Source organism: Onychomys torridus, chromosome 5 (assembly GCF_903995425.1).
Source record: "Onychomys torridus chromosome 5, mOncTor1.1, whole genome shotgun sequence".
NCBI lineage: Eukaryota > Metazoa > Chordata > Mammalia > Rodentia > Cricetidae > Onychomys > Onychomys torridus.
Window position 1 is genome coordinate 98,705,348 of NC_050447.1, and position 15,030 is coordinate 98,720,377.

The 15,030-nt window shown below is 46.3% G+C and overlaps 1 protein-coding gene across 7 annotated transcripts in view; it reads left to right on the forward strand.

The window, feature by feature from the left end:
* Positions 1 to 15,030, forward strand: part of Ripor2 (RHO family interacting cell polarization regulator 2) — a 124,838-nt gene that overhangs the window by 80,001 nt on the left and 29,807 nt on the right. For 3 of the 7 annotated variants that reach the window (XM_036187898.1, XM_036187902.1, XM_036187899.1), the window contains exons 9-15: positions 398 to 441; positions 2,977 to 3,102; positions 3,362 to 3,510; positions 3,785 to 3,914; positions 4,638 to 4,763; positions 9,482 to 10,150; positions 13,831 to 14,015. In XM_036187898.1, coding sequence (XP_036043791.1) covers positions 398 to 441; positions 2,977 to 3,102; positions 3,362 to 3,510; positions 3,785 to 3,914; positions 4,638 to 4,763; positions 9,482 to 10,150; positions 13,831 to 14,015 — 1,429 coding nt within the window. Of the gene's footprint in view, positions 1 to 397; positions 442 to 2,976; positions 3,103 to 3,361; positions 3,511 to 3,784; positions 3,915 to 4,637; positions 4,764 to 9,481; positions 10,151 to 12,529; positions 13,742 to 13,830; positions 14,016 to 15,030 lie in introns of those variants that run through there. The other 4 variants (XM_036187903.1, XM_036187904.1, XM_036187905.1 and 1 more) reach the window with 3 other exon arrangements.

Below are 15,030 nucleotides of genomic sequence, written 5' to 3' on the forward strand. Positions count from 1 at the left end.
CACCCAACATTGTCCCCAACCACCCTATCAAGGAATGTCCCCTCTAGCTTTGATGGATGGAATCCCTCTACAGCCCCTGCAAAGGCTATGCTCCTAAGATGGTCCCAAATCTGTTACCTGAATTTTCTCCAGTTTCACATATTACTTGAGGTTTTAACCTGTGACAAATCCCTCTCTAAAGAAGGGAAATGTGGCCGGGCAGTGGTAGCACACACCTTTAATCCCAGCACTCGGTAGGCAGAGGCAAGTGGATCTCTGTGAGTTCAAGGCCAGCCTGGACTACAGAGTGAGTTCCAGGAAAGGCTCAAAGCTACACAGAGAAACCCTGTCTTGAAAAACCAAAAAAAGAGGTGGGGGAATGTGTTCTCTATCTCACAGCCCAATCTCTTGCTTTCAGGTCTGGCTGGCTTTGCTCGCCTCTGTCCCGGAGACCAATATGAAGTAAGTAACATGTGGGTCAACCTGGTGGCATTGAGGGCTTGAAGGGCTATAGTTTTGTTTTTTGTTGTTGTTGTTGTGGCTGCTACTGTTTTGATACTAGGAACTGAACCCAAGACCTTGTGCATACTAAGCAAGTGCCCTGCTATTGAACTACATCTTCAGTCAATGTTTTACACACACACACACACACACACACACACACACACACACACACACACACACATATATGTTTCATAAAGTTGCTCAGGCTAGCCTTAAACTTGAGATCCTTCTGTCTCAGCTAGGATGTCAGGCACACACTACCAGGCCTGGGTGCAGTTATTTTTGCTTAATTTGTCTTTGAACACTTCGAGCCAGTGAGAAAGTTTGGAGGGTCTCTCAGAGCTCTCACATATGGAACATGGCAGTTCCATGTACCCCATCATTACCATGCAGATGCTACTCTGCTCACCGCCAGTCCCAACCCTTCATCCCTAAGCTCTTCTCTCAACACTGAAAGGACAGTCTTTCACATAAGCACTGGACAATCCTTAACACTTACAAATTTAGCATGGCGGCAGGGAGCTGGTGCTCACACCTTTAATCCCAGCACTGGGGAGGCAGAGGCAGGCAGATCTCTGTGAGGCCAGCCTGGTCTACAGAGTGAATTCTGGGACAGGCTCCAAAGCTATACAAAGAAACCCTTTCTTGAAAAACAAAGAAATAAATCACAAATTTAGTATTGCCTCTTCAGCAAATGCCTTCTGGTAGTCTACAGTCATATTCTCCCAAGTGCCCCAAAATTTTACATTGTAGCAGTTTTTCTTTCTAATCTAAGATCTAATTTAGGATCAAGACTGATTCAGTCTTATGATTGTAAAATAAACACAGCCACCAGGCATGTCCAGCTCATGGCCTGTGGACCGCATGCAGCCAAGAATACAAATATGACCTGACACAAAATCATAAACATCAGACATTAGTAGATATTTTTGTGTGTGTGGAAATTTTTGATAACTCAATTGCACAGTTCTTGAGTGTGAACTTTGTGTATGACAGTATCATCCAACCATGTTCAAAGGTTGGACATGACCAACACCTGATTATAGAGTTTTCTTTGAAAAAAAAAAGTGCTTATAAACATCACGGTAGCTTATACCTGAAGAGACTGTCAGTTTGAGATAGCCTGAGCCTTGCCAGGTGGTGGTGCACACCTTTAATCTCAGCACTCAGGAGGCAGAGGCAGGTGGATCTCTGTGAGTTCTAGACCAGTCTAGTCTACAAAGAGAATTCCAGGATAGCCAGGACTTCATAGAGAAACCCTATCTCAAAAAACCAGAGAGAGAGACAGAGAGCCTGAGACACACAGTAAGACCATATCTCAAAAACAAAACAACCCAAACCTTCATGAGTGGAAAGGCCTTTTGTCTTTTCCTTCTTCAAGAGAGCACATACACAATATACAACTTTGACATCTCCTTGCAAAGCCCTAAGGTCCTTCACGCCAGCCGCCCTCCTCTGCCAGAGAATGGAAGGTCTCAACCTTTAACAGTGTCACCTCCCTCACCTGGAGGAAGAAGTCTTTATGTCTCCCTTCTGGCTGCAAATGGAATTGGAGATGGTTCCTGTCTCTCTAAAGGAGCGAGTGTCAGCAGAGAGCAAGTTCTTAGGGCCGATGTCATGATGCAGGATAGACAAAGAGAAGTTGCACATGCGTGGGCAGACTGACACAGGGCTATGACCTCTTTTTATTTCATTTATTTTATTTATTTTGTTTTGTTTTGTTTTGTTTTTCAAAATAAGGTTTCTCTATGTAATCCTAGCTTTCCTGGAACTCAGTCTGTTGACTAGGCTGGCCTTGAACTCAGAGATCCACCTGTCTCTGCCTCCCAAGTGCTGGGATTACAGGCATAAACCACCAACGCCCAGTATGAGCACTTTTTAAAATACCTATGTAGATTTATTTTTATTTTATGTGTATGAGTGCTTGCTTGCATGTATGTCTGTACACCATGTGTGTGCCTGGTGCCTGCAGAGGTCAGAAGAGGGTATTGGATTCCCTGGAACTGGAATTAAGGTAGTTATAAACCAGGATGTGGGTGCTGGGAACCAAATACCCTCTGCAGGAGCAGCGAGTGCTCTTAGTCACAGAGCCGACTCTCTAGGCGCTGCTATGATCTCTTACTAAAGAAACCTCCATACCCTCGGCTAGAGAAGCAGAATTCACCCCTTGACTAGGCCAGATGTGCCGACAATATGCCTATAACAATAAAGCCCAAGAGTCTGAGGCAGGTGGAGTTCTGTGAGTTTGGGGGCCAGCCTGATCTACTTAGTGAGTTCCAGGCTAACCAGAGCTACATAGTGAGACCTTGTTTCAAGTACATAAACAAATCAATTAAATTAAACCTCCACACTCCTGGGCTCCACTGAGAACCCAGCCTGGGGGTGGGAAGAGGATGAAGGGCCGGTGCCTATTTCCTGGCCCTTGGATCTTGGCGACTGGGAGAGAGAGTGGAGTCTGGTGGAACATGAGGCTGCCTAATATCTTCACCCCAGATTTTCATGAAGTATGGGCGGCAGAGGTGGAAACTGAGGGGCAAAATAGAGGCGAACGGAAAACAGAGCTGGGATGGAGAAGAAACGGTCTTCTTGCCCCTCGTAGTTGGGCTCATTTCCATCAAGGTACATTGTTGTCTTTCCTGGTGTGGGGCCAGTGATCCCTGGGTTGGGTGGGGACCCTCCATCCTCTACACAGGCTTCTGTCTGTGCAAAGCCCCTCATACTTGAACTGCTCTCAAAGACAGGAGACAAAGTAACTGTAACAGGGTGATAGTTTTAAAAATACCCGTCAGATGTATTTCTGAAATAAACAATCAACTGACTACAGAAAAAGGAAAATAATAGACCGTTCCTCCTTGTCTCCTCCCGCCTTCTCGACCAGGTCACAGAACTCAAAGGACTGGCGACTCACATCCTGGTGGGCAGTGTGACCTGTGAGACCAAAGAGTTGTTTGCAGCCCGACCCCAGGTGGTGGCTGTTGACATCAACGACCTTGGTACCATCAAGCTGAACCTGGAAATCACCTGGTAGTAAGTCCCTGTTTTCAAGTGCATCGTGGAAAAGCAGATGCTGATAGCTAAAGCTGCTCGGGACTGGTGTGTGAACCATGGTATCGGCATGGAGCCATGGCCACACCCAAACTCATTTTCTCTTTCTATTTTCTGACAACCTAGTTTGATCCAAACCAGCCCCATTCCCACTGGTCTGAGTTGATGTTGTCACAATGCGAAGCCATCGTCCACCATCCCATGGTGATAGGTGATTGTAACAGCTATGCTGACCTAAGAGTCTACTGTTTTACAGCCCCTTTGATGTGGAGGACACAACCCCATCATCGGGCCCCGGGAACAAGACAGCCGCTCTCCAGAGGAGGATGTCCATGTACAGCCAAGGCACCCCAGAAACACCTACCTTCAAAGACCACTCCTTCTTTGTAAGTTCAGTATGATTTCTGGCATAGAAATGATAAGGCTGGGGAGTTGTGGTAGAGTTTGAAATGTTTCACACTCACAGCAGAGCTTTTCAAGAATAGGGGAGGTGGCTTAGAGTTCAAGTGTTTGCTCTGCTAGCATGAGGACCAGAGTTTGGATCGCCAAAACATACATAAATGCTGGGTGGGTGTGATGGCCCACCTATAATTCCAGCCTGGAAAAGCTGAGATGGGATGTCCAGAGCAGGCTGGCTTGTGAGACTAGCCATATCATAGAGCTCTGGGTTTGATTGAGAGAACTTGCCTTGGAGAATAAGATGAGAAAGTAATCAAGAAAGATTCCTGATATCAACCTTGGGACTCCTCACCCATGCATATAAACATGCACATACACCTATACACACATGCATACCACACACATAAATACATGAAAAGAAGGAAAGTAATTCCTAGAGGTCATGCAAGTTGTGACTAAGGATGTCGTGTGCTGAGACACACTGGCCCTCTGAGTCCAGGGCTGGCTTACTCTGCCTGTCTCTCCCTCACTCTACTTCACCTTTGGCTGGGAAATGGCATGTAGGTTTTCCAGGCATTCTTTGGTGTTAATCTTTTCAAGTGTATATGAATGACTCCTGCTTGACTTCATCAAGCCCTGCTAACTACAGAGGGAAACCCGTTAACCTGCTTCTTCCCACTAACTTCCCCATCTTGCCCTGATTTCTGAAGAGATGGTTGCGGCTGTCTGTCTTGAGTGCCTTGCGAGACACTTTCTTTGCCACGCTGCACCACAACCACTCTGTCGGAGACCTGCCTTCCCTCAGCCTGAACCCCAAGGCCCTGCTAGAATTCTATGTGAGTGTGGGCTGCCTGGAGTGCTGTGCTTGACTTCAGGAGGCCTGTGCATGCAGCCCAGCATGACTCTTGTGTCTTGCTTGCTTGGTGATGGTAACTGTCCTGTCCTTGGGGTGGGAAGCATGGTCATGCATGCAACTTTGTTACCCTCCTTTTCCAACAATTCCTGGTTTTATGATGTGATTTTTCTTCATGGTAACAAGACTTTCACTTTTACAAACAATAGTATTGGGCTGGGGATGTAGCTCAGTTGGTAGAGTGCTTGAGTCCTGGATTCTAAACTCAGTACCACATGACCAGATGTGGTGGTACACCTATAATCCCATCACTCAGAAAAGAGAAGCAAGGGGGTTAGAAGTTGAGCACCAGGCTGAGTTCCTATGAGGGTGGAGACAAATCGTTATTTCCAGAGGTAACTGGTTTACCACAAGCATCAGACTTCCAAAAGTCGACACTCAAGGACTCAGTAGGGTTTAAGCCAACTTCGTCATAGCTACTTCTATTTAGCTATCTGTCTTCATTTGTTACAGTATTTGTTCATTCTGTCCTAGTAAAAGAAACCCTAGAATTCATAGAAACATAATAGGTAACCTATTTTCATGAGTTATATATTATTTTTTAAGAGAATACATGGACAGGTACACATACATACGAGAAATGTTTTGCTCTTTGTTTGAAGAATAAATGTCACCTTTAATTATCCTGAAAGGAGATTAAAGGACTTCTAGCTAGTAATAATAACAACAGCAATAATTATATCTCTTTCATTGAACTAAAAATGAAGAACAACATAAATGCTCATAGAAATTCAGAGTAAAATAGGAAGACCATATGGGAAATGTATAAAAGTAATACCAGGGCTGGAGAGATGGCTCAGAGGTTAAGAGCACTGACTGCTCTTCCAGACAGAGGTCCTGAGTTCAATTCCCAGCAACCACATGGTGGCTCACAACCATCTGTAACGAGATCTGGTGCCCTCTTCTGGCCTGCAGTCATACATGCTGTATACATAATAAATAAATAAATCTTAAAAAAAAAAAAAAAAAGTAATACCAAAAGCCAGGCAGGAAGAGTTTATTTGTACCCACAGTTTAAGGGGCATATGGTGGAGAAGGTACAGTGGCAGGCATATGATCTAGCTGACCAAATTGTGTTAGCCGTCAAGAGAGAGATGAACATTGGTGCTCAACTCACTGTCTCCTTTTATTCAGTCTGAAACCCTGTCCTATGGAATGCTGCCGCCCACATTCAGGGAGTGGGGTGGGGGGTGTCTTCCCGACTCAATTAAACCTTTCTAGAAACACTCTCATAGTCACACACCCAAAGGTGTGTTTCCACAGTGATTCTAATTTACTCAAGTTGACAATGAAGATCAGCCATTGTGGGAGAGTTGGTAGAAAGTGAACAGCATAATTTAAGCAAGGTTAGAAACACTGGATCACTTCCTATAGCATTTGGGGAAATACAAAGGTCCTGGGGCAGCCATTTGCAACTGTTCACAGCCTACCACACTGTCTAGACCATTTCTCCCTCTCCACTCTGCCCCTTCTGCATGTTCCACGGCTCTTCAAATGTCCCGCATTCTCTCCAGAACTCATGTCTGTCTCTTTCTCCTGTCTTCTGCCTCATCAGTCTCTATGGCTGGGTTCTAGAACCATCTTTTCCCCTGGCTAGGACTTTGAACTCATGACATACTTCGAAAAGCATCTTTTGTCAACCAAGGTAAAATCAATCTAGTCAAGAGCTAAGAAGGAATTCTGTGTCCCTGTCTATGAGGACCATAACCCCTGGAGACCAGCTTGCAATGTGTAAGGAGACGGTAGCTGTTTGTAAATTAAGCAACAAGAACGGTTACAACTGTGTGCCTCAAGAACTGTGATTGGTGCATGAGAGCCAAACTGTTTTGAGGGGGCGAGCAGTCTTGGGAAGCAAGGGGAATGGTTTTGCAGTTACACAGGCTAGTGTACTTCCTTCAGAGACGTGTGGGTAGTTTGCAAGGTCCTGAAGTAGACGGTATATGTGGAGAGTTTGGCTGTATGCAAATGCTCCTGCCACTTCTAGAGCCCCGAGGCCACAGTACTCCACTTTGATTTCCTTTCTGTGTGGTGCCTATTGGTAGGTGTTTGTCCTTCATGAATCATAAGTCCCTATGAACTTAGGACAACTCAGTACTTGATGCTTAATAAGTGCACATTGCCCACAGCTACTCAGCCCTGTGCTATAGCCAGCGGCTCCACCTCTGATGCAGCCAAGGGGTGTGTACACAGAAGTTCAGGAGAGGCCTTCTTGAAGAACACGAGCCTTGAGTGAAGAGCCTTAGGGGTTTTTGGAGAAGGCCCAGCAGTTAGGACTTGGATCCTACACCTATCTCTTCCCCAAGCTTTCCCTTTTATCTTTACTAGAGGTGGAAAGGTGTAGCAGACTGTGAGTGCAGAGGGGGCATCTCAGATTAGCACACAGGAGCCTCTGAGGGCTCAGAGGAGGACAGCCTCTCTCCTGCTTGTGTTAGCTCACTCATTATCACTGTTCACTGGGATCATTCCTAGCATGACTGTGACAATTCTTGATTGTATATATAATTAAAATAAACAGCTGGGCGGTGGTGGTGCACGCCTTTAATCCCAGCACTCGGGAGGCAGAGGCAGGCAGATAGATCTCTGTGAGTTCGAGGCCAGCCTGGTCTCCAAAGCAAGATCAGGCAAAGCGCAAAGCTACACAGAGAAACCCTGTCTCGAAAAACCAAAAAATAAAATAAATAGATAGATAGATAGATAGATAGATAAGTAGATAAATAAATAAACATACATTAGCTTGACACTTACTTACTAAACTCAAGCTATCCTTGAGTTTCTACAGGGAATTGATACTAGGACCCCATCAGATACCCAAATCCACAGAGGCTCAAGCCCCTTACATCAAATGGCATAGCGATCACACAGACCCTCCGTACACCCCCTTGTACTTCCGATCATCTCCTTCTGAGCTAACATATGACTCCGAATACAGTGTAACCGATGGGGAAATAGTTACCCTGCTGTAGTGAGTAATGGCAAGGAAAGGTTCATACCTGTTCCAAATATTTCTCATCTGCAGTTGCTGGACTCTGCAGGTTTAGAGTCGGTGGGTACAGAGGGGAATAGCTGTTCTTTAAAGCCCATCTGAAGGACCAATGAGGTGTTCAGTGGGCAAAAGTGTTCGCCACACAAGCCTGACAAGATCAGTCACTGGTGACATGAGAGAACTAACTCCATGAGGTTGTCTCTTAACCTCCACGCATGTACCTTGACACACACACTCATGCCAATTATGAATAAACAACTTTTCAGTCTAATTTGGGAGCCAGGGATTCCGTGGATAGTGACTTTGCCATGAAGGCATGAGGAACTGGGTTCGGATATCCAGAACTCACAGAAAGCTGGGTATGGTGGCACAGACGTCTGTCATCCCAGTGCTTCTACGGTGAGATGGGAGGTGGGAGCAGGGCACCCGGGAGAAGCTCACAGGGCAGCTACCCCGCCACACTCAGTGGTGAGCTCAGACCCTGTTTCAAACAAAGCAGAAGATGAGGACCAGTACCCTACGTAACCTGATCTCAATACGCATGCTCATGCTCACATATACATACGCGCGCACGCACACAAAATACAATAAAATAAATATTAAAAATCCAACCTGGAATGTAAGAAAAGAAACCCATTTCTAAGATATTCTCACTCAAATATCTAGTGAGCCTTTTTTCTGCAGGCAACATACCTATGAACACAGGCCAACACAAAATTACAAACTTAGTTAAGGCGCTATGAGATTTTTTCTTTTTTGTAATTTTTAACACTCAGCTGTGGCATTCTTGGCATGAATTTTGTAAATTTTGTAAAAGACGATGTCATATCGTGATGTCAAAAGTTTGGACACACCAGCCTGAGGGAAGACAGTGTGAGGATGCTGACTTTGAACCTGCCCTGCTGGCAGAAGCCAGCTGTCTTCTCTGGAAATCTCTTCCTGTGTGAGGACCAAACCCAGGGCCTCACACATGCTGGGCCGACCTTCTACCTAGTGAGCTGCAGCCCCAGCTCTGTTGGCTGGTGATCTCTGACCTCTCTTCAGAGCTTCCTGAAGCCTGAAGCAGAGCATGCTTGACAGGGACCAGTTTCCAGAGACTCCAAGAGCCCCAGGGTTTGCCTTCTGAGAAACAGATGCCCCACCCAGTAGTCTTTTGTTTGTACAGAAGCTAAACAACAAATGTATTTCCAAAGTTTGGAATTTGTGGGTAGATATTTTTCAAAACACAATTGTTGAGAATTGAAGCAGAACAAATACCTCTGGAGTAAAAGAACATGGGAGTGCAAAGTCTTTTAAGACACACACCCACATCCACACCCACACATACACTGCCTTCACATCAAAAATAATCAATAAAAACATGGCTAGTGCTATTCATAATGATGGCTACCAAGCACTGAGATCCTGGAATTTATAAAACCAAGCAACATCCCACTCGCCCTCAAAGTGCATGTAAAAAATGTCAAACCTAAGAACAGCACGTGAACTTTCACCTGGATCCAACAATGGAAGCAGTTTTTAATGGTGTGTTTTCCTTTGCCTGCATACACACACATATCAAATAAGTGGTTAATATTAAAGAGTTTTCGTCTTAACGCCTCCTCTCTTGTCTGGAGATGCATGGTGCCAAATGTATCATGTCTTATCTTTCTCCACAGTCAAATCTGCCAGATGACATCTTCGAAAGTGGGAAGGCAGCAGAGGAGAAAAGGCCACTGTCCCTCAGCTTTAGTGACCTGCAGGATGGAGACTGTGTCTTCACCTCCAGCTCAGCTACCTCACCCTCCAGCTCACACTCAGCCCATCCAGAGATCACCGTCACCCCCGCTGAGCTCACCCGTGGTAGCCTGTCCTCACAGAATGGGGGCACGGAGGATAGCAGCTCGGCATCTTCCAGGAATTCCCTGGGGGAGGACCAGGAGCCGAAGTCCCACGACAAGAGAGATGTGGTAGAGCTCAGGAAGTCCGGTGTGGCTGCAGAGTCCCGGGCAGAGAGCCTGTTCCTGGAGAATAGTGTTGCCGAGGCTCTCCTGCAGGAGTCAGATGAGGCCTCTGAGCTCAAGCCCGTGGAGCTGGACACTTTTGAAGGAAACATCACAAAGCAACTAGTGAAGAGGCTCACCTCGGCAGAGGGGCCCATCCCCACGGAGAAGCTTGTCTTTGAAGGCTCTGTCGGTAGCGAGTCTGAGGCTGGCCGGTCCTTTCTCGACGGCAGCCTGGAAGATGCCTTCCATGGACTCTTCCTGGCATTAGACCCACACAAGGAGCAGTACAAAGAGTTCCGGGATCTGAACCAAGAAGTCACGCACTTGGATGATGTTCTCAAAGTAAGTGCCTCCCTGGAAAGTCTGATTCGGTTTGGGGAAAGGCATCCTAAACCAATGCTGTATTTACACTAGCCGGTCTTGTCCTGTCACGGGACCCATGTGTAACTGCTACCTAAGTGAAGGTGGTTTTTGTTTTTTTTCAATTCTACTCACACCTATCCATTTTAATTTTCCTGAGAACAAATCAGCTTAGCTAAATTGATTAGGAATTGGGTTAAACCCTCTAAAGAAGGTCTAGGAATAGAGAGATGGCTAAGATCAAGTGGCCTGGACCAACAAGTCATTCTTTAGGGTCAGGTTCCAGAAAGGAAGGACCTGGGGGCGATAAAATAAAGAAGACAGGAGAAGTTAGGGTCAGGAGCTCTTGTTCCAAGCAATTTTATTAAGAGGTACAGCATTTTATATAAAATTTTCAGTGAAAAAAAATGGGACAGAGTCATCAGAAAGCTATAATACACTGAGATGAAGTCGGCAGGAAGCTATTCAACAATGTTACATACAGGATATCTCAAGTATATCACAGACTGAGCACACAGTAGCCTCAGGACTGATCACCATAGCCCTTTAGTAGGGAAGTGTTGGGTTCTAAGGATCTGAAGTCACAGTTCCCCCAAGGCCCAGGTCCCAGGCCATCACTGGCCATGTCAAGCACATTCCTCATTTTAAACAGAGAACTATATTTCTTCTCCATACATCAGGGCCTCAGAGAAAGCCTTGGATCAGCCTGGCCCCCAACAGCAAAGAGTTTGCCTTGAAAGCAGGGGTCCTGAGTTCCATCCCCAAAACCCACATAGAAAAAGCTGAGTACACCTTGAAATCCCAACAATCTCAGAAGCAGGTGGACCCCTGCAGTTTGCCAGCCAGCCAGTCTACTCAGTGAGTTCCATGGCAGAGACCCTGACTCAAAACAAGATGGCACTCAAAAACAGCGCTAGAGGCTGACCTCTGGTCTACCTGTGCACACCCTCATGCATATGTACACACATGCCCCACTGCCTCCACACGCATATCAAATCTAAATGTGAACCACTGGTGGTGTTCATCATTCTCCCAAACATGCTACCAGTTAGGGCCTTTCCAGGGGTACCAGGGAAGCTGGGGAAGTTAGCCCCAAGGTATGGAACCATCCTCTCTTCTCACAGTGCCATTTGCTGAGGGTAGTCCCACCTGAACTTGACCCAAATCAGCAAGCCAAGATCTCAAAGGAATCAGTAACAGTTCACCTTTGTTCATATACTAGAAGCCAGAGAACCACAAATTCCAACAAAGACACTTTCATCCATCCCTGGTGCTCAAACAGGGTCAAGGTGTGAAGGCGGGAGTGAGTGAGTGATATGTTCCTCAGACAGGATATCTTAGTGATGATGTCATCACAGCTGTATGCGAATGACTCTGTGCCTGACGTGCGGGGGAGAATTCTTTCTCAATGCAGCATAGGAAGGCAAGACTACATGGCCACTTGTTGAGCTTTTGTTCCCCTGCTCTGGTTATATGGTCACATAGGATTCCTCAAGTAAATAAACTTGGAATTCACTGCAGCAAGCTGAAAGCCAGCCCATAGGAGGCCCCTGTCCCTCTGTAAGATGGTTTCATGTGGCCTTTGCAATGACATCAGGAGCTACAGTCTTAAGACTGTATCTTTCTTTCCATTTGCTCATACTGACCTACCTCCAGACAAGATTTGTGCCTGGGGCAGATGGTAATTTAGGCCTCTGACACTCCAGGTCCTCTGGTTTCACTACAGCTCCATTATAGAACCTCTGAGAAGCAGGGAAGGACACGTAGAATCTGCTCTCTGTAGGACACATCTCAAAAATATGCTCAGAGCTCAAGCGTGGAGGACACCTGGGTGGTACTCCACCTTGCCTCCCATCTGCATGATTGACCAACTTTGCCTCGTAAACAAGAGGTGCTCACTGCAAAGAGCTGAGGCACACACTGGCCCCACTAAAGAAGGTGCCTTGAAGAAAGACAGTGATAGGGTTTGTTCTTCAGTGAGAAGGGTAAGGGTCCAACAGCCTGTCTAAGGCACCGATTAGGCTCAGCTCATCAGGATACACTGGGCTCATTATCTGTCCGTCTTCTAAAACCTTGGTGATCTCAGAATCCTTTCTGGCTCAGCCTGCTCTTGTCCAGTATTGTCCCAATATTGTCTAGTGAAACCCTCACCCACTTGTCTTTTTGCTGTGACAATGTTTGAAGCCATCATCTTGCTACGCAGATGGCTGGCTTAGGAAAGAAGTCTCGAAAGACAGGCCAAGTCCACAGCAGTTCCGCTTTTCTCCCTGAGATCAACAGCATCATTGGGAGCATAGGTGTGGGGCGAGTGGCTTCCGCAGGACAAAGCTCTCTCTTTTTCTTCCTCCTTCACATTCCTAGGATGCTAAACATCTTGAGGATCAGAGACTCAATGATGCTGCTTCCCGGACGGAGATCACTGAGGGTGAATGAGACAACCGTGACTTAAAAGACTGAAAGACATTTCCCATGTGCTTCTGTGCCACCCCAAGTGTCTGGGACAGATTCCCGAAAGGCCCTTCCTACCTTGTGCTAAGAATCAGCAAGGGGATCCTCCTAGCCGGACAGAGGACATTTAGTGGATCTTCTTTGCAGGGCTTGTCCTGGTCAACCCACCTCAAGTCCTCTTGAATTTGTGGATATGCTTCTCTGTCTCCAGGCCTAGCCACTGGCATTGCCAGCCAGCTGTGCTTCCAGTTACACCCTGCAACCTGCTGTAGAAGGAACTTGTCCCCACAATCCCAGGGCCTGGCCAGAGGGGTAATGGGACTTTGTTCCTTTCAAGGCAGATGTCTAGGGAAATCAGGGTTATTTTCCCATCATGCTCAAGTCACTCATTTGTTCCTCTTTGTGCTCAGTGCTCAAGAAAAAAGCATCTTTGAATGGAACATGGCAGTTTTCCATGTTTTCTTCCTAGTCAGCCTGGGGCAGGTGTATTTAAGCAGTTTCCTGTTCTGGGATTTGTTTTGTCAATTCCTTACAGCATACTTTAGACACAGAGCTCCAGGCATGGCAGTCTATAGACACTGTACTCGGCAGCAAAGGCCAGTTCTGGTTAACAGTCAGCAATGACTCAGTGGCTTTTAAAATTTGTCTGCTGGATTGATTTAAAAATAAAATGCTTTTGAGACAGCCTCACTATATTTAGGATGGTCTTGAATGCCTGAGCTCAAATGGTGCTCTCAGCTCAGCCTCCTGAGTGCCTGGGGCTGCAGGTAAATGCTGTGGTGCCCAGCTTGCTCATTCTGTTTTATTTGGTCATGAACACTACACCAAAGGAATACATCACTTCTGTTTCCCAAGATTTTCAGGTCGTCATTTTTTAAAGTTGTGATTGTAGTAATAATAATAAACATAGGTAGATTCTGCCAATTACCCAGTGACCCCCAGTGACCCCGTGACCCCCAGTGACCCTGTGACCCCCAGTGGCTGACTTATTCTTCCTGCGTACTTCTCTCTGGATTCTTTTAGACCAAATCACAACTGTTGTGCCATTTTTCTCTGTGGTTGTATTTCTTTTTCTCAAGATGAAGATTTTAAATGCCAACCAAAAATAAAGGCTTGGAAAACTGTGAGAAAGTGTCACGTTTCCCATGGCTGCCCTGAGTCCTGCTGGTCCCGTGGTGTGTTGATGGTCTCCTTGGTACCTTCTGCCTTTGCAGTGTAAGCCAGCAGGCGGCCGCAGCAGGTCCTCCAGCCTAAGTCTGACGGTTGAGAGTGCGTTAGAAAGCTTTGATTTCCTTAACACCTCTGACTTTGATGAAGAGGAAGAGGACGGGGATGAGGCCTGCCACGTCGGAGGAGGAGCAGACTCCGTGTTTTCAGACACTGAGACTGAGAAAACTGGGTGAGTGTGGAGACCACCTGCACTTACGTTTCTCACATCACAGCTGATACAGTCACCCTCCATTACTGTCAGGGGCAAGCTGGTACACAGCTCCAGGATGACACAATCCTTGCTGTCATGTCCAACCTTACAGGCCACATGCAGCCACATGTGGCCCAGGACGGCATGAGTGCAGCCCAACACAAAGAACATAAACTTACTGAAGACATGGCATTGTTATGTGACTTTTGCTAATATCTAGATTGCATGGTTCTTGAGCATGGACTTTTGTAGATGACAATGTTATGCCAAAATGTCAAAAAATTGGGCTCACCTGTGGGATGACTTGACATTCGGTTCCTTTTGATTGTCGAGTACAGCTTCTAAATGTTGCTGATCGATTGGAGGTTGCATAGGGAACACAAGTCCCTTTTATTTCTTAGAAGTATCTGTGTGGGTTTGTGTACAAGGGCAAGTGTCGTGTAGAATGACCACATGTAGGACATTCTAAATTAGCCAAACCAGGCGGCACCAAACTTGGACCCACCATCCTGCTACGGTGCCTCATGCTTCCAAAGCCTTTGATTTGTGAGCTGTTTTCTCAGGGCCCTTCTCTCTTTCCTTCAGCTCCATCTCCACATGAGGTAGAAATCACTGGTGTGCCTCCCAAAGCCAGGCTTAAGTTCCCCTGGAATGCAAAGGCTTGGCACTCCATTAGAACTGTGACCCTCCAGGTAGAAAACGTGTCACCTTCTGCACTAGGTGTCCTCTCAGCCAAGCCAGGACCCGGGCCCACTGTGTGATTCAAATGAAGCAAGGGAAATCAATGGCCAGTATTCACCTGCTAGGAAAGAGTCCGCCGCCATGTAACAATAGGAAGGGGTGGTCTCCTCTGGCTTTACCTTTGGTACAACAGAGGATGTAAGTAGGTTTTCAAATTACAGCAAATATGGCTGTCCAACCTTATATGTCAGTGAAGTGCTATTATTTTTGGTTTCTATTGTTGCTGAGAGGTTTCCTTTTCCAAAATAAGACC